The sequence below is a fragment of the Lemur catta genome, chromosome 11, assembly GCF_020740605.2.
Source record: "Lemur catta isolate mLemCat1 chromosome 11, mLemCat1.pri, whole genome shotgun sequence".
Classification (NCBI taxonomy): Eukaryota; Metazoa; Chordata; class Mammalia; order Primates; family Lemuridae; genus Lemur; species Lemur catta.
In genome coordinates, this window is record NC_059138.1 from 40,334,834 (window position 1) to 40,353,300 (window position 18,467).

The 18,467-nt window shown below is 37.4% G+C and overlaps 2 protein-coding genes across 2 annotated transcripts in view; one reads left to right on the forward strand and one right to left on the reverse strand.

Annotated features, from left to right (window-relative positions):
• Nucleotides 1-16,305, reverse strand: part of LRRC17 (leucine rich repeat containing 17) — a 30,937-nt gene extending 14,632 nt beyond the window's left edge. The window contains exon 1 of the mRNA XM_045564279.1: nucleotides 16,140-16,305. The gene's annotated coding sequence lies outside the window, so the exon portion shown is untranslated. The remainder of the gene's footprint in view (nucleotides 1-16,139) is intronic.
• Nucleotides 1-18,467, forward strand: part of FBXL13 (F-box and leucine rich repeat protein 13) — a 183,267-nt gene that overhangs the window by 89,330 nt on the left and 75,470 nt on the right. The window contains exons 10-12 of the mRNA XM_045564287.1: nucleotides 75-127; nucleotides 5,673-5,773; nucleotides 16,070-16,199. Coding sequence (XP_045420243.1) covers nucleotides 75-127; nucleotides 5,673-5,773; nucleotides 16,070-16,199 — 284 coding nt within the window. The remainder of the gene's footprint in view (nucleotides 1-74; nucleotides 128-5,672; nucleotides 5,774-16,069; nucleotides 16,200-18,467) is intronic.

Sequence of the window (18,467 nt, forward strand, 5' to 3'; positions counted from 1 at the left end):
ATGTAGGATAGAAAAACTTTAAGGTAAAACATTTGTAATATGTTGCTTAGTGATGTGTAACTTGTTTGATTTAGGCCACTGTAAAAACTTGCAAGAGTTAAATGTCTCTGACTGCTCAACACTCACAGTGAGTATAAGCGGCTTATTTTACTGTTGTTTATACATTAATAGATTCAGACTTGTAGCATTAGAGTGCCAATATGCAGAATACATGCCTGTGCACTCATTTAGGATTAAATGTGGAAAAAGGCAAAGTACTATAAACATTGGCAAGAAATTTTACTTCATTTGTATAATGCTATTATTAATCTTATAAATGTATGCCCAGTGTTGGAGCCTCTGGCAAGTAGAAATTCTTCAACAGTTACACAAAAATGAACTGTACTTATATTTAATGCTATGTGTATGAGACAGAAAAATGGGCCCCAGCACAGATGATAGGCTCATTTTAGTGGTCTTCATGGCTATCAACAGCTGTGCCAAAGGTGGAAATGAGCGTGTTATCTCTGGCCACTTCCTTCCTGGTCCCTGTCTCCAGTCTTTCCCTCTGCCCACAATCTGTCTTCCACTCTGTGAGCACATAACACTCTGTCTAAAAGACAGATCTGACCACTGTACTCTCATCTTCCATCAACTCCACACATTCTGTTACCTACACTGCTGGATAAAGTCAAAGCTCTTTAATATCACTGTCCCTTGAAGACCTTCTGTGGGTTTTTTTTTTTTTTTTTTTGAGACAGAGTCTCGCCCTGTTGTCCGGGCTAGAGTGAGTGCCATGGCATCAGCCTAGCTCACAGCAGCCTCAAACTCCTGGGCTTAAGCGATCCTACTGCCTCAGCCTCCTGAGTAGCTGGGACTACAGGTACGTGCCACCATGCCCGGCTAATTTTTTCTATATATATCTTTAGTTGGCCAGATAATTTCTTTCTATTTTTTTAGTAGAGACGGGGTCTCACTCTTGCTCAGGCTGATCTCGAACTCCTGACCTCTAGCGATCCACCCGCCTCGGCCTCCCAGAGTGCTAGGATTATAGGTGTGAGCCACCGCGCCCGGCCCTTCTGTGGTTTTGCCTCTGCCTCCCTTTCCTCCATAGCCTCGTCTTAACTCCAATTCTTGTGTACACACTCAGTTGCAGTGATCACAGCTGCTGAGCTTTCTTTGCTGGGTGCTCTAAGTTGCTTCTTGCAGTTTTGCATTTGCTCTTGTTCTTTGCTTGGAATGCCCTTTGTCTTTGTCCTCAAGTGGTACTTTCCTCTTTGTCAGGCTTTAAAGCTTATTGTATACATTACCTCTTCTACCAAGACATCACTGGTTCCCAAGGCTGGGTTCACTGCTGCTCCTCTGGGTTCCTGTAAGCCAAAGTAGTTCTAACCATAGTATTTTTGCCTCCTCTACTAGCCTAAGAGACCCAAAGGGCAGGAGATGTGTTTTATTCTTTGTGGCAGTCATAGCACACAGCACAAACTTTGGTATATAGTAAATATTCAGTAATGTTTAGTGAATGCAACTATATGGAAATGTCTGGTAGGCAAAGGACAATATTGGCTAGAACTTGAGATTCCATCTTGGGTTGACATCGATGTATAAGTTATAATTAACATTAAAAGATTGAGTAAGATCAACCTAGAGAGAGGGAGTACGAGAGGAAGGGGACTTTTCCTACCTGCCTTAACAACTACCCTTCCTTCCTCACCACCTCTATCACAACCTGGCTAACACTTGTTCACTCTTTAAAACACTCTTCAACTCCATAGGTCTTTCCATTCACTTTTTCCCCCCAAGCCTTGGGGAATGCTGACAGTTTAGAAGCAAGCAGAGGGTATTAAGAAGGAATAAGAGAAGTAGGTTGGAAATGGAGAGATACCACAAAATGCAAAAGAGTAAAGAGTTTCAGAAAGATGTGAGCAAAGTGAACAGGTCTGAACAGAAAAGGACTGAACAGTACTGCCTGGATTTGAGAATTAGAAGGTGACAGCTGATTTTTGCTAGAACAGTTTCAGGTGGATATTGTAGTGAGTTGTGAAGTGGACAAGAGGTGAGAAAGTGAGGCATTAGGCATAAACTGATTTTTCCAGTAAAGTGGCTGAGGGAGTGGTAGAAGGAAAACAGGGCTAGGGAAATGGAAACAGCTTTATAGAGGCTGGTGGAGACTCAGGTGAAGCAACCAATGGAGCAAGTCTCCGAGGAGACAGGAGGGACTAGGATGCAGAGCCTGATTGTGTGATGTCCCTCATTAAGCACCAACTCCAGGATGAGGGCCCAGACCCTTGGCACAGGTGAAAATGGTCCTGAGTCAGACCCTCTTGCTACCTCCCAGCCTCATCTTTATAGTTGTTTCTTTCAAATTTCTACTCTAGGTCAATACTGAACCACTTGAAGTTCCCTGAGCATGTCATACCATTTCATTGTGTCCTTGAACCTATTTTCCTACTTACCTTAACAACCACCCTTCCTTCCTCACCCACCACCCCTATCCCAACCTGGCTAACACTTGTTTACTCTTTAAAACCCTCTTCAACTTCATAGAGCCTTTCCATTCACTGTTTTTCCATTGACCTTTAAAAAACAGCTTTGTTGAGATATAAATAAATCTATATTTATATTGAGATTAAATTTACCCATTTAAAGTGTTCAATTTAATGGTTTTGGTATATTCAAAGAGTTGTGCAACCATCACCACACCCAGTTTTAGAACATTTTTCCTTACTCCCAAAAGAACCCACTCTCATTAATAGTCACCCTTGTATTCTTTCAACCCCTCAGTCCTATGCAATTCCATTCACTTTTTGACAGAATTAATTTTGCCCTCTTCTGAGCTACATCTGCCGTCTCAGTACTTCAACATTTATACTTTCTGCTCTGTTATATTTACATGTATATCTCCTGTTTAAGAACTGGGAGCTCTTTGAAAACTCCTCCCTTAGTAATTTTTTTCCATGAAATTCATCCTCCGATTTTCACAGTGAAACATTTTTTCAAAAGATAGTAGACATTATATAAATAAAATGTGTACATAACAGTAGTAAAACCCTTAGAACTCTTCCATTCCTTACCTCCGTATACAAATTAAACATTTAAATTAGTTGTTTGATCCCTGTTCAACAGAACATAGAGAACTGCTCTAGACTATAAACTAAGCATCTTCTCAGTGGATTATACTTTTACATAAATATGCTGCTTCTTTATGTTCAAAAGTGCCCTCAAGGGTGAGCCACAAGAAATGGAGGCATAGATACACATGTCAAAGACCACATCAGAGAAAAAATGTTCTACTTTTTCTTCTCGTACTCTTTCTCCACCAGCAAAGTGAACATGGGCTCCTTCATGAAGAGAGATTTAAAATCTTTACTACCACGTCCTCCAGATGTCTGCCTGTGGTTAGAATGAGGTTGTTTGCCAACCAAGTCATTCTTTCTGTGGATATTTTTATTTCCTACTATGTTAAAGATATTCTGCTAGGTGATAAAGGGAATTTTAAATGAATTGGTTTTCAGTTCTTGCCCTCAGGGAGCTTTAGTTTTACACTTGGGTAAAAGATCATATTCTTTGAATTTGGCCTTCTAGTAGGAAAGTCAAAACAATGCCATCTGTGTTGAATTTGTGAACATCAAAGTCTTATCCAATTTTGGAGTCTAATAATATACAGGGATGATAATTTTATCCAGCTACATTTTACTATTGTTTTTCCCTTTGAGACATAGGCTGGGGGACAGGCTTTCATTTCTGAGTTTGTCTTATGAAATATATTACATTCAGAAGGATTTGAGTACATTGTGGACAAATTCACAAGCCATTTTGCAATGTAGACACTCAGTTTTTGCATTTATGTGTTCAAACGTTTGGGGATCGAATCTTGAGTTCTTTTAAATACTGAGAATGATAGTGATGTGAACTTGTTTGGATGTCGACACTCCTCCAGACAGGAAAATGCAGAGAATGGATTGCCTCCTCATCTCAAAGGAAAGTCAGTTTCCTTTATGGTGCCTAAAGCATACTCTACTTTCCTCTTCCTGGTCCCCACAGTTTCATCTTCTCTGTAGCTGCCTCTGTAAGGGAATTTAAGCCAGCTCTCTCTCCTTTCCTTGCCCCATTTTATTTGCATTTTTGCCAAAGTCTTTCAACAAGTGCACAATCACTTTGATACTTGATTAGCATGCTGACCATTTTCGAAGACAGATTTTGTGTGTATTAAAGTACAGTGTCACATATTATGGTTGTTCTCTCCCTTCTTTTTTGGAAAATAGGGTACTGTGTACTTTTTATGTATCCATGCATGTCTAAATTCTACATTTTGGTGATGGAGTATCTAGAAAAATTGCTGGCAGCTTGAAGGCAGTGGTAAGGGTACAGTGTTTATCAAAAGCTCTGCACTTATATTCATGCAGCATTGGCACATAAAACTTTTCCTATAGCAGAATAACAGAAATTTACAGTTTAAAGTGGAAACTTTTGTTCTCTTTAAGGTACAGTTTGCTGCCCCTATAAATCAAACAGTTCTTATATGAGTGCAGCAGATGCTCTGACCTGCAGGATTTTATTATTTTAAATATCCATGACTCTGGATATAGCAAGGAATGGAATGTTAAACATCAATGATCCTGCTAAAAATAAATCTTTTCTATCCTTAGTGGTGTTGGGGTGGCCATACTGACCATGCAGAATTCTTCTCCAAACCACATCACCTAGCCTAGTGGTGATTCTCTTCCAGACAGATAGATAACTGGCATATTCTTTTCAGGAGCAATATAATGTCAAACATTGCATGAACCCAAAATACTTAAAACTGGTTGATTTGTTAGTATATCTGGGGAAATTCATCAATCATCATTAAATAAATAAAAACCTTTGCTTCTCACTCTACTTTCTATAGAGTTAACCATAGGAGAAGCAACTCATTGCAATCAAAGCTTGCAATTACCTAGTCTTACAAGTATCAATTTGGGGCCCATATTTGAAAGCACTGTTTTTCTGTCTCTCTCATGTCACAGACACACTATTGTCTTACCTTAGTTTCCACTCTCTGGGGGGAAGGATGCTTGAATCTTTGAGATCTTCCCCCAACCTAACCCCAACATTGAATTTCATGCCCAGCTTGTATATAGCCTGTATTTTATTTCAGCCATCTCAAACTTACCATAAATTTGGTAAAAGTCTGTTTAGGCATTTTAATATATTTAGTTAATAGAACCACAGAAACTTAATTACACATGCACACACACCCTTATATATAAATATGTGTTGTAAATATGGACTTACTTTTACTGAAGTCCAGTTGTTGAGAGTGTTTACTATTCCTGTCTTGCAGCATGATTTTAGTAAGTTTTAAAATGGATCAGTTTTTAATCATTTTCCTGCATCTAAAGAGTCAGAAGTGTTTGACACTTGAGCTCAAATTTCCTATCGCGGAGTAAAACTTGCAAGGGTTCACATTTTAATGAAGTGTCAATATGATTGGGATAAGACGTTATTTCCAAAGAAAAGCAAAAGGAGAGAGTAATGAAGCTTCAAGCAAAACCGTTGGCTTCTATTTAATTTCCTTTCAATTAATATCAGATAAAGAATATGAAGAGACTGACTCTTGCATATATATTTTCTGGGGGAGGAAGAGAGGTGATGGAAGTTGCAAAGCCTGTTAGAATTTGATAAGATTCTTCCATCTGTTTTTTGTGCAGGACGAATCAATGAGACACATTTCTGAGGGCTGCGCGGGGGTCCTGTTTCTCAATCTGTCTAACACAAATATCACCAACAGGACGATGAGACTCCTGCCAAGGTAATGCTTGTGTTGTTTGAATGGCTCAGAAAATAATTATGCTCTAAGAAGCTCTGGCTTTCTCTGGCATTCCTCAAAGGCAGTGTTCCCTTTATTAACACCCCACTACTGTGGCACTGATATGCTGATAATGGGGACTGCTGCTTTCAAGTCCCCAAGCTGGTGCCTGCACCCTCCCTACTTGGTGGGCCCAGTTTGAATAATTGGTCTTTTGCCTTGGCCAGCATTGTTGTCACTCTTGTAGCAGTGTACACAGTGGTTTGGGTCAGACTTTGCTTGTCTCTTTCTGGTCCCCTTCCTGGGTATTGGAGCCTGGCCCCTAAATTCCAGTCTGGTGTCTGGGACCTCTCTGCAATACAGTATCAACATCCTGCCTCTCTAGACTTTGAACATTTCTGCCCCAGATTCCCTGTTGCCACTCTTGCTACCTGTTGACACCCCCACCAGCTCCAGGGAATCTGACACTGGTCGTTTTTTGACTTTATGGACTGTTGACAACACTGGATACAAATATTGCTTCTCCTTCACCAGCACTTCTTTGGGGCGAAGGGACAGAAGAACAAAAGAGTTGACAAAATATTCAAATCTATCACAAATTTATGTTGATTATTCTTTATTTTCACTATGGAAAAACTAATCAGAAAGAATACATAGTCACATTGGGAGAGATTCAAATTTGACTTTGGGAGAACATTTCTCAAACTGTTGTGAAAGAATGAACTATTTTTAGGAATATAGCTTTTGAGATCCTTTGAAAAATAACAGTGAGACATTTGGAAAAGCTTAAACAGAAAATTCTGGGTGGTAATTTTCTTTATATTCTGACTCTAACCATTTCCTGCAAATGTGCAAGCCTAAAAAAAATGACACCATATTTTCTGTTTATCCTGTTAATTGAGCTGCCATATTTTATTAGTCAAATCTATCAAATCTTCCCTTTGAAATTTCTTCTGCTACTTTTAAACATAGAGGGTCTTCATCCTTCCAGGCATTTAATATATATTTACATAATTTTTTCTTATTTTTTTAAACTTAAATATATAATCCATCTAGAATTTATTTTGGTAGATGAATGAAGCAATTATCTAAACCAGGGGTCAGCAAACTACCACCCATGTGCCCCAAGGCCTGTTTTTGTACATTACACAAACTAAGAATAGTTTTACATTTAAAGTCTTATTAAATAGCTAACCAATTATTTAAACATCATTTATCAAATAAAACTTTTATCATATGATGTGTGATTCCTCCATATATATATATCTAAAATTCTTGTATAAGCAAGAAATATACTTTAACATTCATCACTTTCTATAATAATATTTTTCTATATGTTACTTTATCTATGTTCTTGAGGTTATTTATGTCTAGTGTATCTATTGTGAAAATGCTACAGAATGGTGTGCTACTGCTTATCTCTCCCAACCCCATTTTCCGTGACCTCTCATTGGTAGCTTGGAACTTGCCAATACGGAAGTATTCTACACCGTGGAAAATGGCAAACATTACAAATCAAAGCTTGATGTATTGTTTTTGTTGATTGTTTAGATTTAAGAAAGTGATGGAGGCCGGGCGCGGTGGCTCACACCTGTAATCCTAGCACTCTGGGAGGTGGATCGTTTGAGCTCAGGAGTTCGAGACCAGCCTGAGCAAGAGCGAGACCCTGTCTCTACTAAAAATAGAAAGAAATTAGGTGGACAACTAAAAATATATAGAAAAAATTAGCCAGGCATGGTGGCACATGCCTGTAGTCCCAGCTACTCGGGAGGCTGAGGCAGAAGGATGGCTTGAGCCCAGGAGATTGAGGTTGCTGTGAGCTAGGGTGCTGCCATGGCACTCTAGCCTGGGCAACAAAGTGAGACTCTGTCCCCCCCCCCAAAAAAAAAAGAAAGAAAGTGATGGAGAAAACAATTAATAAAGCAGGTTAAATTTAAAGGTGTGTCGTATCTGTAGCGACAACATTCTGAATAGCACAAAAAATTGAGGTCATATTAGAACTATACTCATTCTTCAGTTGCAACCATCGGTTGGCCAGATACATTTTTATAAGAGTTTCATTGGCAAAAGTCAATGAAAACACTGTGTGAGAATTGATTGGCTACATGGAATTTATAATAAAGAGTATTGTATATCTTATCACTTGTAAGTTGTATGCTATACATCCTTTATAGCTGTAAAATAGTAAATGTAAAATAGTAAAATAAAATTTTATAGTAAACTTACATATATTTATATGCATACATTTTTTTGGAGAGGAAGTTGTTAGCTATACCAGTATACCACTAATTAAAGATAAAATAAACTAGAACTAATTTATATTTTTATAATGTTTAGTCTTTCAGGAATGTAAGTACACTTCTAAAATTTTTTTCAAAGTTCCTAAATCTCTCAATAAAATTTTGTTTTATTCATATAGATAATTTTTGTGAAAGTTATTCCTAGGTATCTCTCTAATTGTCATTGTGAATGGTATCTTTTCTGATTCTATTTTCTCATATTTTCTAAATGGTCATCTTTGGACTTGGATATGAGATTCAGTTATCCTTTTAAATTTTTCATTTAAAGATTTAATTGATTTTTTCCCTTTTAAAAGTGAAAAAAGAGGGCTATGAAATTACTTCTAAATAAGAATTTGGGCAAAGCTTATATGATTGATAAGTATGTTTTTCACTTTATGAATGAACTATTCTATATTTGCTTTCCTCTTTGACCCAGTAATTATTTAGAGGAGAATTTTTGGTTCCAAGTGGTTGAAGTTTCTCTGTTTTTAATTAGGCACTCTGGTCAAGAAATGTGGACTGAATTATTTCTACTTTTTGGAATTTATTGAGATTTCTTGGTGGACTAGCTCATAACTAATTTCAGGAAATCATCCATGAATGTTTAAAACAAAGAGTTTCTTTTAGAGAACAAAATTTCTGTATTTAGATGTGTGTATATACATATAAATTCTTGATGTTATAGTATAATAGTGATATATTTGTTACCTATTACTTCTCTTGGTTTATTTTGATGTTATTTTATACACAAAGATTAATAAATTATAGATCATAGCATTTATTCACATAAAATGATATTCTTTATACTGGTTGACGTTTCTTTGCCTTGAATTCTTTTTTATCTGCTATTAATATAGTCACCTTTGTTTTCTTTGGCTTGTGTTTTTTGTGGAATAACCTTATATATCTCTTCATTTTTAACTTTTGTATCACTAGATTTGAGGCTTGTCTTCTATATGCAGCATGTAGCTAACTTCTGTTTTTAAAAAATTGAGTATATGGTCTTATTTTTATCATTTTGTTTTATGTTTTGATTTTTATGTTGCTGCATTGTACTCGGTGTTTCTGTTTTTTGCCATATAAACTATATTGTTTACTTTTATAATCTGAAGATATTTTAAAGGTACCTATACATTCTGTTGTGTATTCTAACTAGTGGCTATGTGTATGGGTTTTTTTTATTTCAGCATTATGGGGGTACAAATGTTTAGGTTACGTATATTGCCCCTGCCCCCCCACCACCCTGAGTCCGAGCTTCAAGCGTGTCCATCCCCCAGACAGTATGCATTGCACTCATTATGTATGTATATACCCATCCCCTCCTCCCCCTCCCATCTGCCCGACACCCAATTAATGTTATTGCTATATGTGCACTTAGGTGTTGATCAGTGAAACCAATTTGATGGTGAGTACATGTGGTGCTTATTTTTCCATTCTTGGGATACTTCACTTAGTAGAATGGGTTCCAGCTCTATTCAGGAAAATACAAGAGGTGCTAGATCACCATTGTTTTATGTGTATGTTTTTTAAAAAAACATGCTTTAACATGCATTTCTCTAATTATTAAAGTCAAGATGAAACAATAACTTTTGGCTACTCCTGTGTTAGACAAGTGATCTAATACATTTCAATTCTGTCTCTACTTTCCCCTTGAAATTGACATCCCTCCACTTCTACTTCCATGTATAAACATACATATTAATTGTGGTTTTTGCTAATCATTGAACTTTCCTTTTAATAGTGATTTTTAGTGTTTGCACTCAATATTGTAATCATATTTATAATGATTACATAGTGCTAACTCTAGTTTGGTCCATTCATTGATGGTCTTTTTTCCCCACAATTTCCTTATTCTGTAATCTTGATTTTGATTTATCTGATGATGACTGGAAATATAATTTTAAAAACGCTTTTTCAGAAAAGATGCATGTGCATTAGATTTTCAGCCATTGATCTCTGAAGGTGACTATCATCTTGGAGGACAAACAACTTGTTTTGGTGTATACTTCTTAAATTATGTCCTTTGTTTTGTCTTTAAAACCCCACAAATGTTGGTCTATAAACTTTGATATTTCAGATTAAAGGAAAGGCTACAACTGGCATGACTTTTTCATTCCTTTGTTGGTAACCTATTTTTTTCCTGCCAAGATGCTTACAAGATTTTCCTTTTCTCTGGGAAATTAAAGACATTTCCAAGCTTAATTGTGTTCCTTCAATTAATTTTTCCTGGAACATGGTAAACCTTTTGAACATTAAAACTTAAATTTTTTCTCAGCCAAAGAAGGCATTTTTCTTTTTAATGCTTCTATCCATTTGTTCAGAGTTTATCTTAGGATGTTATTCCTGTCCTTCAAAGCTGTCATTTTCTCTTTTATCGTTTTTATCTCTATATGCATTTCTATTAGCATTACTGTCTTCTGTATATCAGGAGTTCTTGAAGTATGTTCCAAGAACAGCAGTGTTCTAGTAAATGTTTAACAACTGCTTGGGATAGAGGGGGAAGGAGAAGCTTTGATTGGTAGGGTTTACTGATTTCTGTGTGTAAATAGTTCCACCATGGCTGATTTTAGGCTACCAATATGTCATTGAATGTGGAGCTGGGGAGAGATGCTAACAATTGACTCTCATGAGTTGGTGCAAGCTGGCTCCAGTGACACCATTGTGAGGCCCCTGAGGATCGAGGATCAAAAATTCCTTAAGGTCTTACAGTCCTGTGATATAGAACATCACTCAGTACTTTTCTTTAGGCATTCCATACTACGATATATAAGTATGTATATGTGTATTTATGTATAGGAATATATGTACATGTACATATGTGCATACATATACACATATAGGGAGAGAAATTATAAAATTCATAAATCCATTTGTGAAAATCTGAACTTACAAAATAGATGGTTTGGGAGTAGTTTATTTCACATTACAAAATTTTTTTAAACTTCAAATGTATTTTTTCCAATTATACGTTGAAATAACTTTTTTCTCCTGGGAAATTTACTGTGATACTACAGCTATGTATAACTTTTTAGGGACATTCATTTTACAATTGAAGCTATACCTTTAGTGGGCAACAGATAAAAAAGTAAGACCCAAAATAAGAATGTTGTTTGGTTTTACATTCTAGTTCTTGCCATTGAGAGAATATTCAGAATAAATACTACTTGATACTGAGGATTTTTGTCATATAAAAAATGTACAGTAATTTGTGATAAAAATACTTTTCGTAATGATTATTTTTGCTATTTTCCATTGTTTCAAACATGCTTGCGTATGCAAAAGTGTTCTTTAAACTATAAATAACCAGAGAAATGTTGGTCATTGCTGCTATCATTCTCTTTTAATTGCCTGTAGTGTTTCTTTCCAAAGAAATCATTTGCCAGAAGAAAAATGTAATTTGCCCTTTCTTGACAACAGTGATTTGCCAGTTTTTTATTTGAACATTTTTCTTCACTTCTTTAGAGACTTGGTTTTCTAAAGTTGAAAATGAGGGCTTCCCACAGCTCATGCCCATTCCAGGAAACTTTTTGCTTTTACATGTTGCCTGAACTAAACCCTTTCTATTTATTTCTGTTGCCACAACTTAGGTGGCACGTTCAGCACCTCATCTGGTACAGCATCCTGGCCGTTTCTGCCTCTGGTCTCGCTTCCCTTCAATTTGCTACAGAAGTATCATTCTGCAACAATCTTCTTATCATGTCCTTGACATGCTTGAGGTCTAGACCCTTCCCTTACTGTCCCTTGACATTATCCAATCAAACTTATCTGGCCAGATTTCCCAAGAGAAGTCCTTAACTGTAGGCTTTTGATTGCTGCATAGTTCACTTTCCCTGCGGTTGGAGTGCCCTTCTTCTCTTGGCTAATCCCACTGCGTTTACATCTTAAATCATGGCATCTACCAGAAGTCCATAGTGATTTTCCCTTTTCTTGAATTGTAATAACAACATTCATTCACTTATTCACTATGTATTGATCAACTACTCTGTGTGAGCCATTCTGGGCATACAGTGCTGAGTAAAACTGCTAATGGTTGTTGCTCTTAAATGGAGCCATATATGCTATAGTGGTGTTTAAAGATTTTTCCTATAGATAAATTGACCCTTCAATTGGCTTGGAAATTTCTTATTGTCAGAGACTATCATGTTATCTAGTCTTATCAAAGTAGGGCAGACAGAGTAAGCTATTGTCTAGACTGGACAATCTCAAGGTCTACCCAGTAAATATGAAGCAAAATCACCCCATTTAGATTTTCTACAGAATTCTATTACTTGAAACTGCCTCTGTGAAATTAAAGAGCCCAACACTCAACTCAAAAGAATCCACATGCAAATTCCTTCTTTTATAGATTAGGCCTCATGTTGGTAGTTTTTCAGAAATATTTTTATTTAAATATATAATTTTACATTCCTTCTAGTAGTAAGTCCTTAAGGTGTTGGAGATCTAACACATACTACCTCAGTTCTTTAGTGGAAAAAAGACAAAGGAGAAAAAAATAATCTCTGTAGTTTCTGTAAGAACTATAATTTCTTTCTTTTTTTTTTTTTTTTTTGAGACAGAGTCTTGCTTTGTCGCCCGGGCTAGAGTGAGTGCCGTGGCATCAGCCTAGCTCACAGCAACCTCAAACTCCTGGGCTTAAGCGATCCTACTGCCTCAGCCTCCCGAGTAGCTGGGACTACAGGCATGCGCCACCATGCCCGGCTAATTTTTTCTATGTAGATTTTTAGCTGTCCAAATCATTTCTTTCTATTTTTAGTAGAGACGGGGTCTCACTCTTGCTCAGGCTGGTCTCGAACTCCTGACCTTGAGTGATCCACCCGCCTCGGCCTCCCAGAGTGCTAGGATTACAGGCGTGAGCCACCACACCCAGCCAAGAACTATAATTTCTTAAAGAGTATACTGGTAGCAGAAAAATAAGTAAATCACAAAGAGAGAACCCAGCCCCCATAAGAAATCATTATCAAATAATTAGAAAAAGATAAAAACAGGCTGTAGACACTTAACCTCAAAGTGGAATTAGAATTATCAAGTGGTCTCTGGGCTGGGAAAATGATGAATCAGATCTCACTCATGAGAGGACAATTTTTTTTTTTTTTTGGCCAAAATACAGAATAAAAAGTACTGCATAAAATTTGTGATTTTACCGTCAACTGATACTTTTCCTGTCCCCAGCAGCTTTAAGTCTGCAGCACCGTAAAGCCCTAGAAAGGCCTACCTATAGGGCCACTCACGATTCCTGTGCTTTCCTTTCAAACTGAGGGTCCCCATGAGGTTCCACTTAGAAGAGAGCCATCCAGGGACTTTCAATCCAGGAGTCATTTAGTCTAATGAACAACCTCTTTTGTCTACATAAAAGGTTCTTAACTGGGGGTCAGTGGATTTCCCCAAAGGGTCAGGGGTGGAATTCAGGGGTTCCATGAATTTTAATGGGGAATAAAAAAAATAATCTCTAATTTCACTAAGCTCTAACTGAAATGTAGGTAAAAACCAGAATAGTGTTAGAAGTCTGTGGGACTTTTTAACCCATATAAATCACAAATATATCCTTATCACATTATATTATTATAAATATTTCAAAATATTGATACTCATAACTACTTCACAGTCATAGTAGTTATTAGAAATGCCACTAGATCTTGTTATTTAATATGTTAAAGAAGCACATATATTACTATTATGCTCATTTGGTTTTTAAAAAATATTTTGATAATTATATATTTCAGTATGATTAGCTGTCTTTGTAATCTTATATATTTTATTTTATGCATTTTAAAACATGCTGAGAAGGGGTCTCACCAGACTGCCAAAGGTGTCTGTGACACAAAAAAAGTTAAGAGATTCTAGTTCAATTCTCATTTTTGGTATTTGTTAACTGATCACATGAATTTAAAGAAATCGAACAATAGGTTTGGATCAGGGTATAGACATAATGTGATGTCTTCCAACCTCGGAATCATTTCTATGCAGCACTCTTGTCAGATGAGTATCCATTCCATTAAGTGGAAGAAGATAGTACAAACTCCATAAAAACCATTAATATGTTACCTGAAGTAGTAGTAACAACAATACATACATCCTTATTATTTATTAATTAGAGACAGAATTTCACTACGTTGCTCAGGCTGGATTTGGACTCTTGGGCTCAAGTGATCATCCTGCCTCAGTCTCCTGAGTAGCTGGGACTCCAGGCACACACCACCACTCCTCGACTTTCATATATTTTTCAACCTTCTACCATGTCCCTGCTGATTTTAATTGTAAAAAATCACCCTCAAGATAATACTATCATATCTGTGTTCTCATTTAACTGTCACACCTCTAATGGGAAAAAGCAGATCAGATTACATACATGTTACAGATGAGAAAACTGAGGTTTAGGAAAACTGGAGGCCCCTCAGTTGGTCAAGATTAAAAAAAGATAATGTTATCTCCACTTAACGGATGGGAAACAATCTTTGAAAAGTTAGGGAAGTTGCAGCAAGTGTCAGGGCTAGGATTCGAATCCAGTTTGGTCAGATTCCAAAACCTTGTGTATTTTCCATCATGTTGGGCCTCACTATTCCTTTCTCCAAATTAGAGAACTGAAGTTAGAAATGATACCCCTGGCCTCTTCCCAAAGAAAATTGTACTTAGTTGAATCACGGGGTATACTCAAGGGAGAGAAAGATAAAGCATTTCCAAAACTTTGGCACAACTCTTAGTCCCCTGGAGGCCCCACAGAGGGGACGTGTTTGGGATGTTAGTGCTGCTTTCTCCTGCAGGGCCCTGCCTACCCAGTCTCTAGGGAGTCCAAGCCTTGCCTCTCTTTCTGTCGAATCTTGAATCTTGTGTACACAGCCATTCCCAGATGGGCATGTATGCTCTGAATCAAGTAATTCTCTATGGGATGGGACTCATTATATTATATAGATGTGTTCTGCAAATTTTAGGAATAAATCTGATTAATGGTCAATGTTTATAAATCTTATTTCCCATTTATGTGAATGTAAACTTTATTTGTAGTCTTTTGAGGAGCAGAGAAGCATGTTCTCCTCATTTTTCTTTCTTTTTGTTGCTCATTCTAATTTGCTGTTAAACTATTGTAGATCACAAACCAAGAGCATTTTGTTAATTCCATTACAAAAGCAGGCAGTAGTGGGAGTCCTTGCACTTTTACAAAATGCCACGCTTAGGAGGGCTTGGAAAATTGTCCACAGAGTGTCCTCAAATTGCAAGCCCTTGCAGGGTAGCACAAGCTCATACCAATTACCCTCCTTTTTTCTGGGAGCTCTCATTTTGGTCATTGTGGTAATGCCATATTTAATCTGTTCCAACTCTAGTGAGATCGATAGCCTCTGATGTTTTTAATTCTTCTCATGTGTTGCCCACTCATTTGCAGACTGTTCTTAACCCATGTTTAAGTTCTGTATATCAATTAGTTTTTATTTAGCCATAATAATGAAACTGTTACTTACAAAATCATGCATATTTGAATCTATTTTTCAGGACATTTGCTTATCAGATTCATTTTAAGAGCCTTTTTGTTCAATTTTTTCTTCTGCCTCAAATCCTCACTTTCCTGTAACAATCTGCATTTAAATGTTTATAAAGGGTTTGTATTTGTAGACATTTTGTACATAATTTTAGTGCTCCAAAGATACAAACTAAAAGCAACTATAAAGTAAACTGTGCAACTTTGGTTTCAAAAACTAATTTCTAAACAATATGAATGCACCCCCGCCCCTACCGCCCCCCAAAGCATTATCCCAGTCAACTTTCTTAAAAATTTAAGCAAATATTCTTGTATTCATGAATTATTTTCACTTCAAATGTCATTATGCATTATCTGGTATACCACTGCAGTCTCCTTTAATCAACAGGGAGACTGTTAACAATAAAGTTAAACTGTTGAACATCTGCAAGGAGAAGAGAGTAATTCACAATTTTACTTCTCTTTGTCATAGTGGCTTAAGAAAGACTGGAGAGAACAGCTAAAGTATAATCACTTTCTTTCCTCTCTTTTCTTGCCCTGTCTTTTCAGGCATTTCTACAACTTACAGAATCTTAGTTTGGCTTATTGCAGAAAGTTCACAGACAAAGGCTTACAGTACCTGAACTTGGGGAATGGATGCCACAAGCTCATCTATCTGGACCTCTCCGGCTGCACCCAGGTTTGTCTCTCAGTCTTCCCTTTCCTGTAGCGGGCAAGGAAGTCCTCCGGAGAACGGGCTGCATCCAGCCCCCATGTTATACTAATGCTGTGCACGGACCGCAGCACACTTTTCAGAGGTTTTAAATTACATGGCCACAGCTGCTGAAATTTTCCTCAGGATCGCTACTATAGGCTCTTGGCTTCCTTCCACTGGAGTGTCACTTGGACAAACAGGCAGAGCTCATTGGATGAGGGAACAGACCACTTCTGCGGAGACACTCTGAGCACAGTTCTAATCTCAGAGCCCAAATCTTGAAAACTTTGGAGTTGCTACCAAGATACAAACAAAGAAAAAACTTTTGGGGAAGAATTTGTACAGGATTCCTGAAAAGTTAGTTAGCTCCCACATGGGTTTTTTGGGGGAGTAAAATGCTACAAGTGATAAATATGAGAAAGGAAATACAATAAAGATTGTAATTTTAAAAATTTCATGACATCTTTGGGCTAAATAACCTGAAGATTTGGGATCTACTGGGAAAATATTTAAGTTAGAACAGGATTAGGAAGGTTGGGCAGAAAAGAGGGTAAAGTTGCGGAGGATAGAGCATGGCACTTTGGAAGTGGTTACTGCCTTATTGATAGTTTCTTCTGCTCTAATTTTGATAGATTTAAGCTGTAATTCTTTTTACTTATTTTCTCCTACCTCTCTGGATATTATTGAATTGATGTTATAGTATGTTCATTCTTCTGTAAGAATAATATAGCACAGGTGAGAACTGCTGAAATATTGATAATTACCATTTATTGAGTCATTACTATATGTCAGGCATTGTGTTGAGTGCTATGCACAGATGAGATTTACTTCTCATTCAATGCCATATAGTATGTATTTATTATGCCTTTTTACAACTGAAGAGACCAAAGCTCAGGGTGGTTGAATAAATTGCCCAAGGTTATACAGCTGGTGAAAGCTCATGGGCACATGGTACTGGTATATTTTACTAGCACCTGTTGATAGATACCTGGGCAGGCAGAGTTCCCTGGGGAAGCAGGGAGTCCAGGGGCAGCACAGGTCTCTCTTCCAGGTTCTTGAATGGATAAAATTCTTACGTAGCCACCAGCACTGGCATACCATGGTTTCCTGATGCACTAGGCGGCTGGGAGGATACTCTAAGCCTAGCATTTACGTTTGTTTAAAACTGACCTACTGAAGTGTAGCTTGCTAAACATCCACATCTACTACAACTTGTGGCTGAAGTGGCCTTAACTCCCCTCAGCTTGACTGAACTTTAGACAGGTTTCTTCTTGACTCTAGGCCGCCGACCTCCCTTTTCTTAGAGCATTTGCTTTAGAAAACTTGGAATTGTAAATTCTTTCCCTGCCTCCTTTGAGATGTAAATGTTTTTAAAAAGATTCTTGTGTGGTTTACAACCCAGGAATGTCTTCCCCAAGGACCTGGGGGCTATCCCTTTGATATATAATCATCAAAGAAGATAGCAGCCCATCTCCCAGTCTCTGTGGGAGGGTAGGAGCCTAACTTTGATGGGCGCCAATTAGCCAACGCAGATGGCCTAATCACAGAGAAAAATATTTGCAGATTCAGGGATAACTTATGTGCTTGACACTTGCCTCCCCCTTCACTATAAGTCCTCCACGACTTTGCTATTAGCTCTCATCAGTGTTTAAAACCCTCCTCATAGTATGATACCCCTCCTTGTTCTTCTCAGTGTCCACGAGGTAATTATTGTAGCAACAACACACAACACATGCACAGACACATAAACACATGTCATAAGGATAAATATTCTCAGATACTTTACTGCATCTAAATCAGGGGTTTCAAATCTATGACCCACTGCCCAGATAGGCATGCAAAACACATATAAACTGCTCTTTATATTTTGAGCCAATATGTAAAACCTGGGAGTTTTCACAAAACAATCTAGATTTCAAGCTTCTCTTAAAAAATTGGAAGAACTGGCCTAATGGGACCTGCATTCCCATATGGCAGCAGTGGGTGGGAGCTGAGTCAGCCACATTCCCACTCAAGGTGGAGCACACTCGAGTCAGTTTGCCAACCTCTCCTCCACATGCATTCACACCTGCCTGCTACTGTTTCATTGCATTGCCTGCCTGGCCTCAGTATTTGAGTTTCTAACACGTAAAGAACAGAATTCTTTTTCTAATTAGTCCTTAATTTGTAAGTCTCAAAACACAATGAAGTTAATATTTTGCATCATTATACAAAACAATCTTAGTTTCTTTCATGTGTCCCTCTTCCATTTCC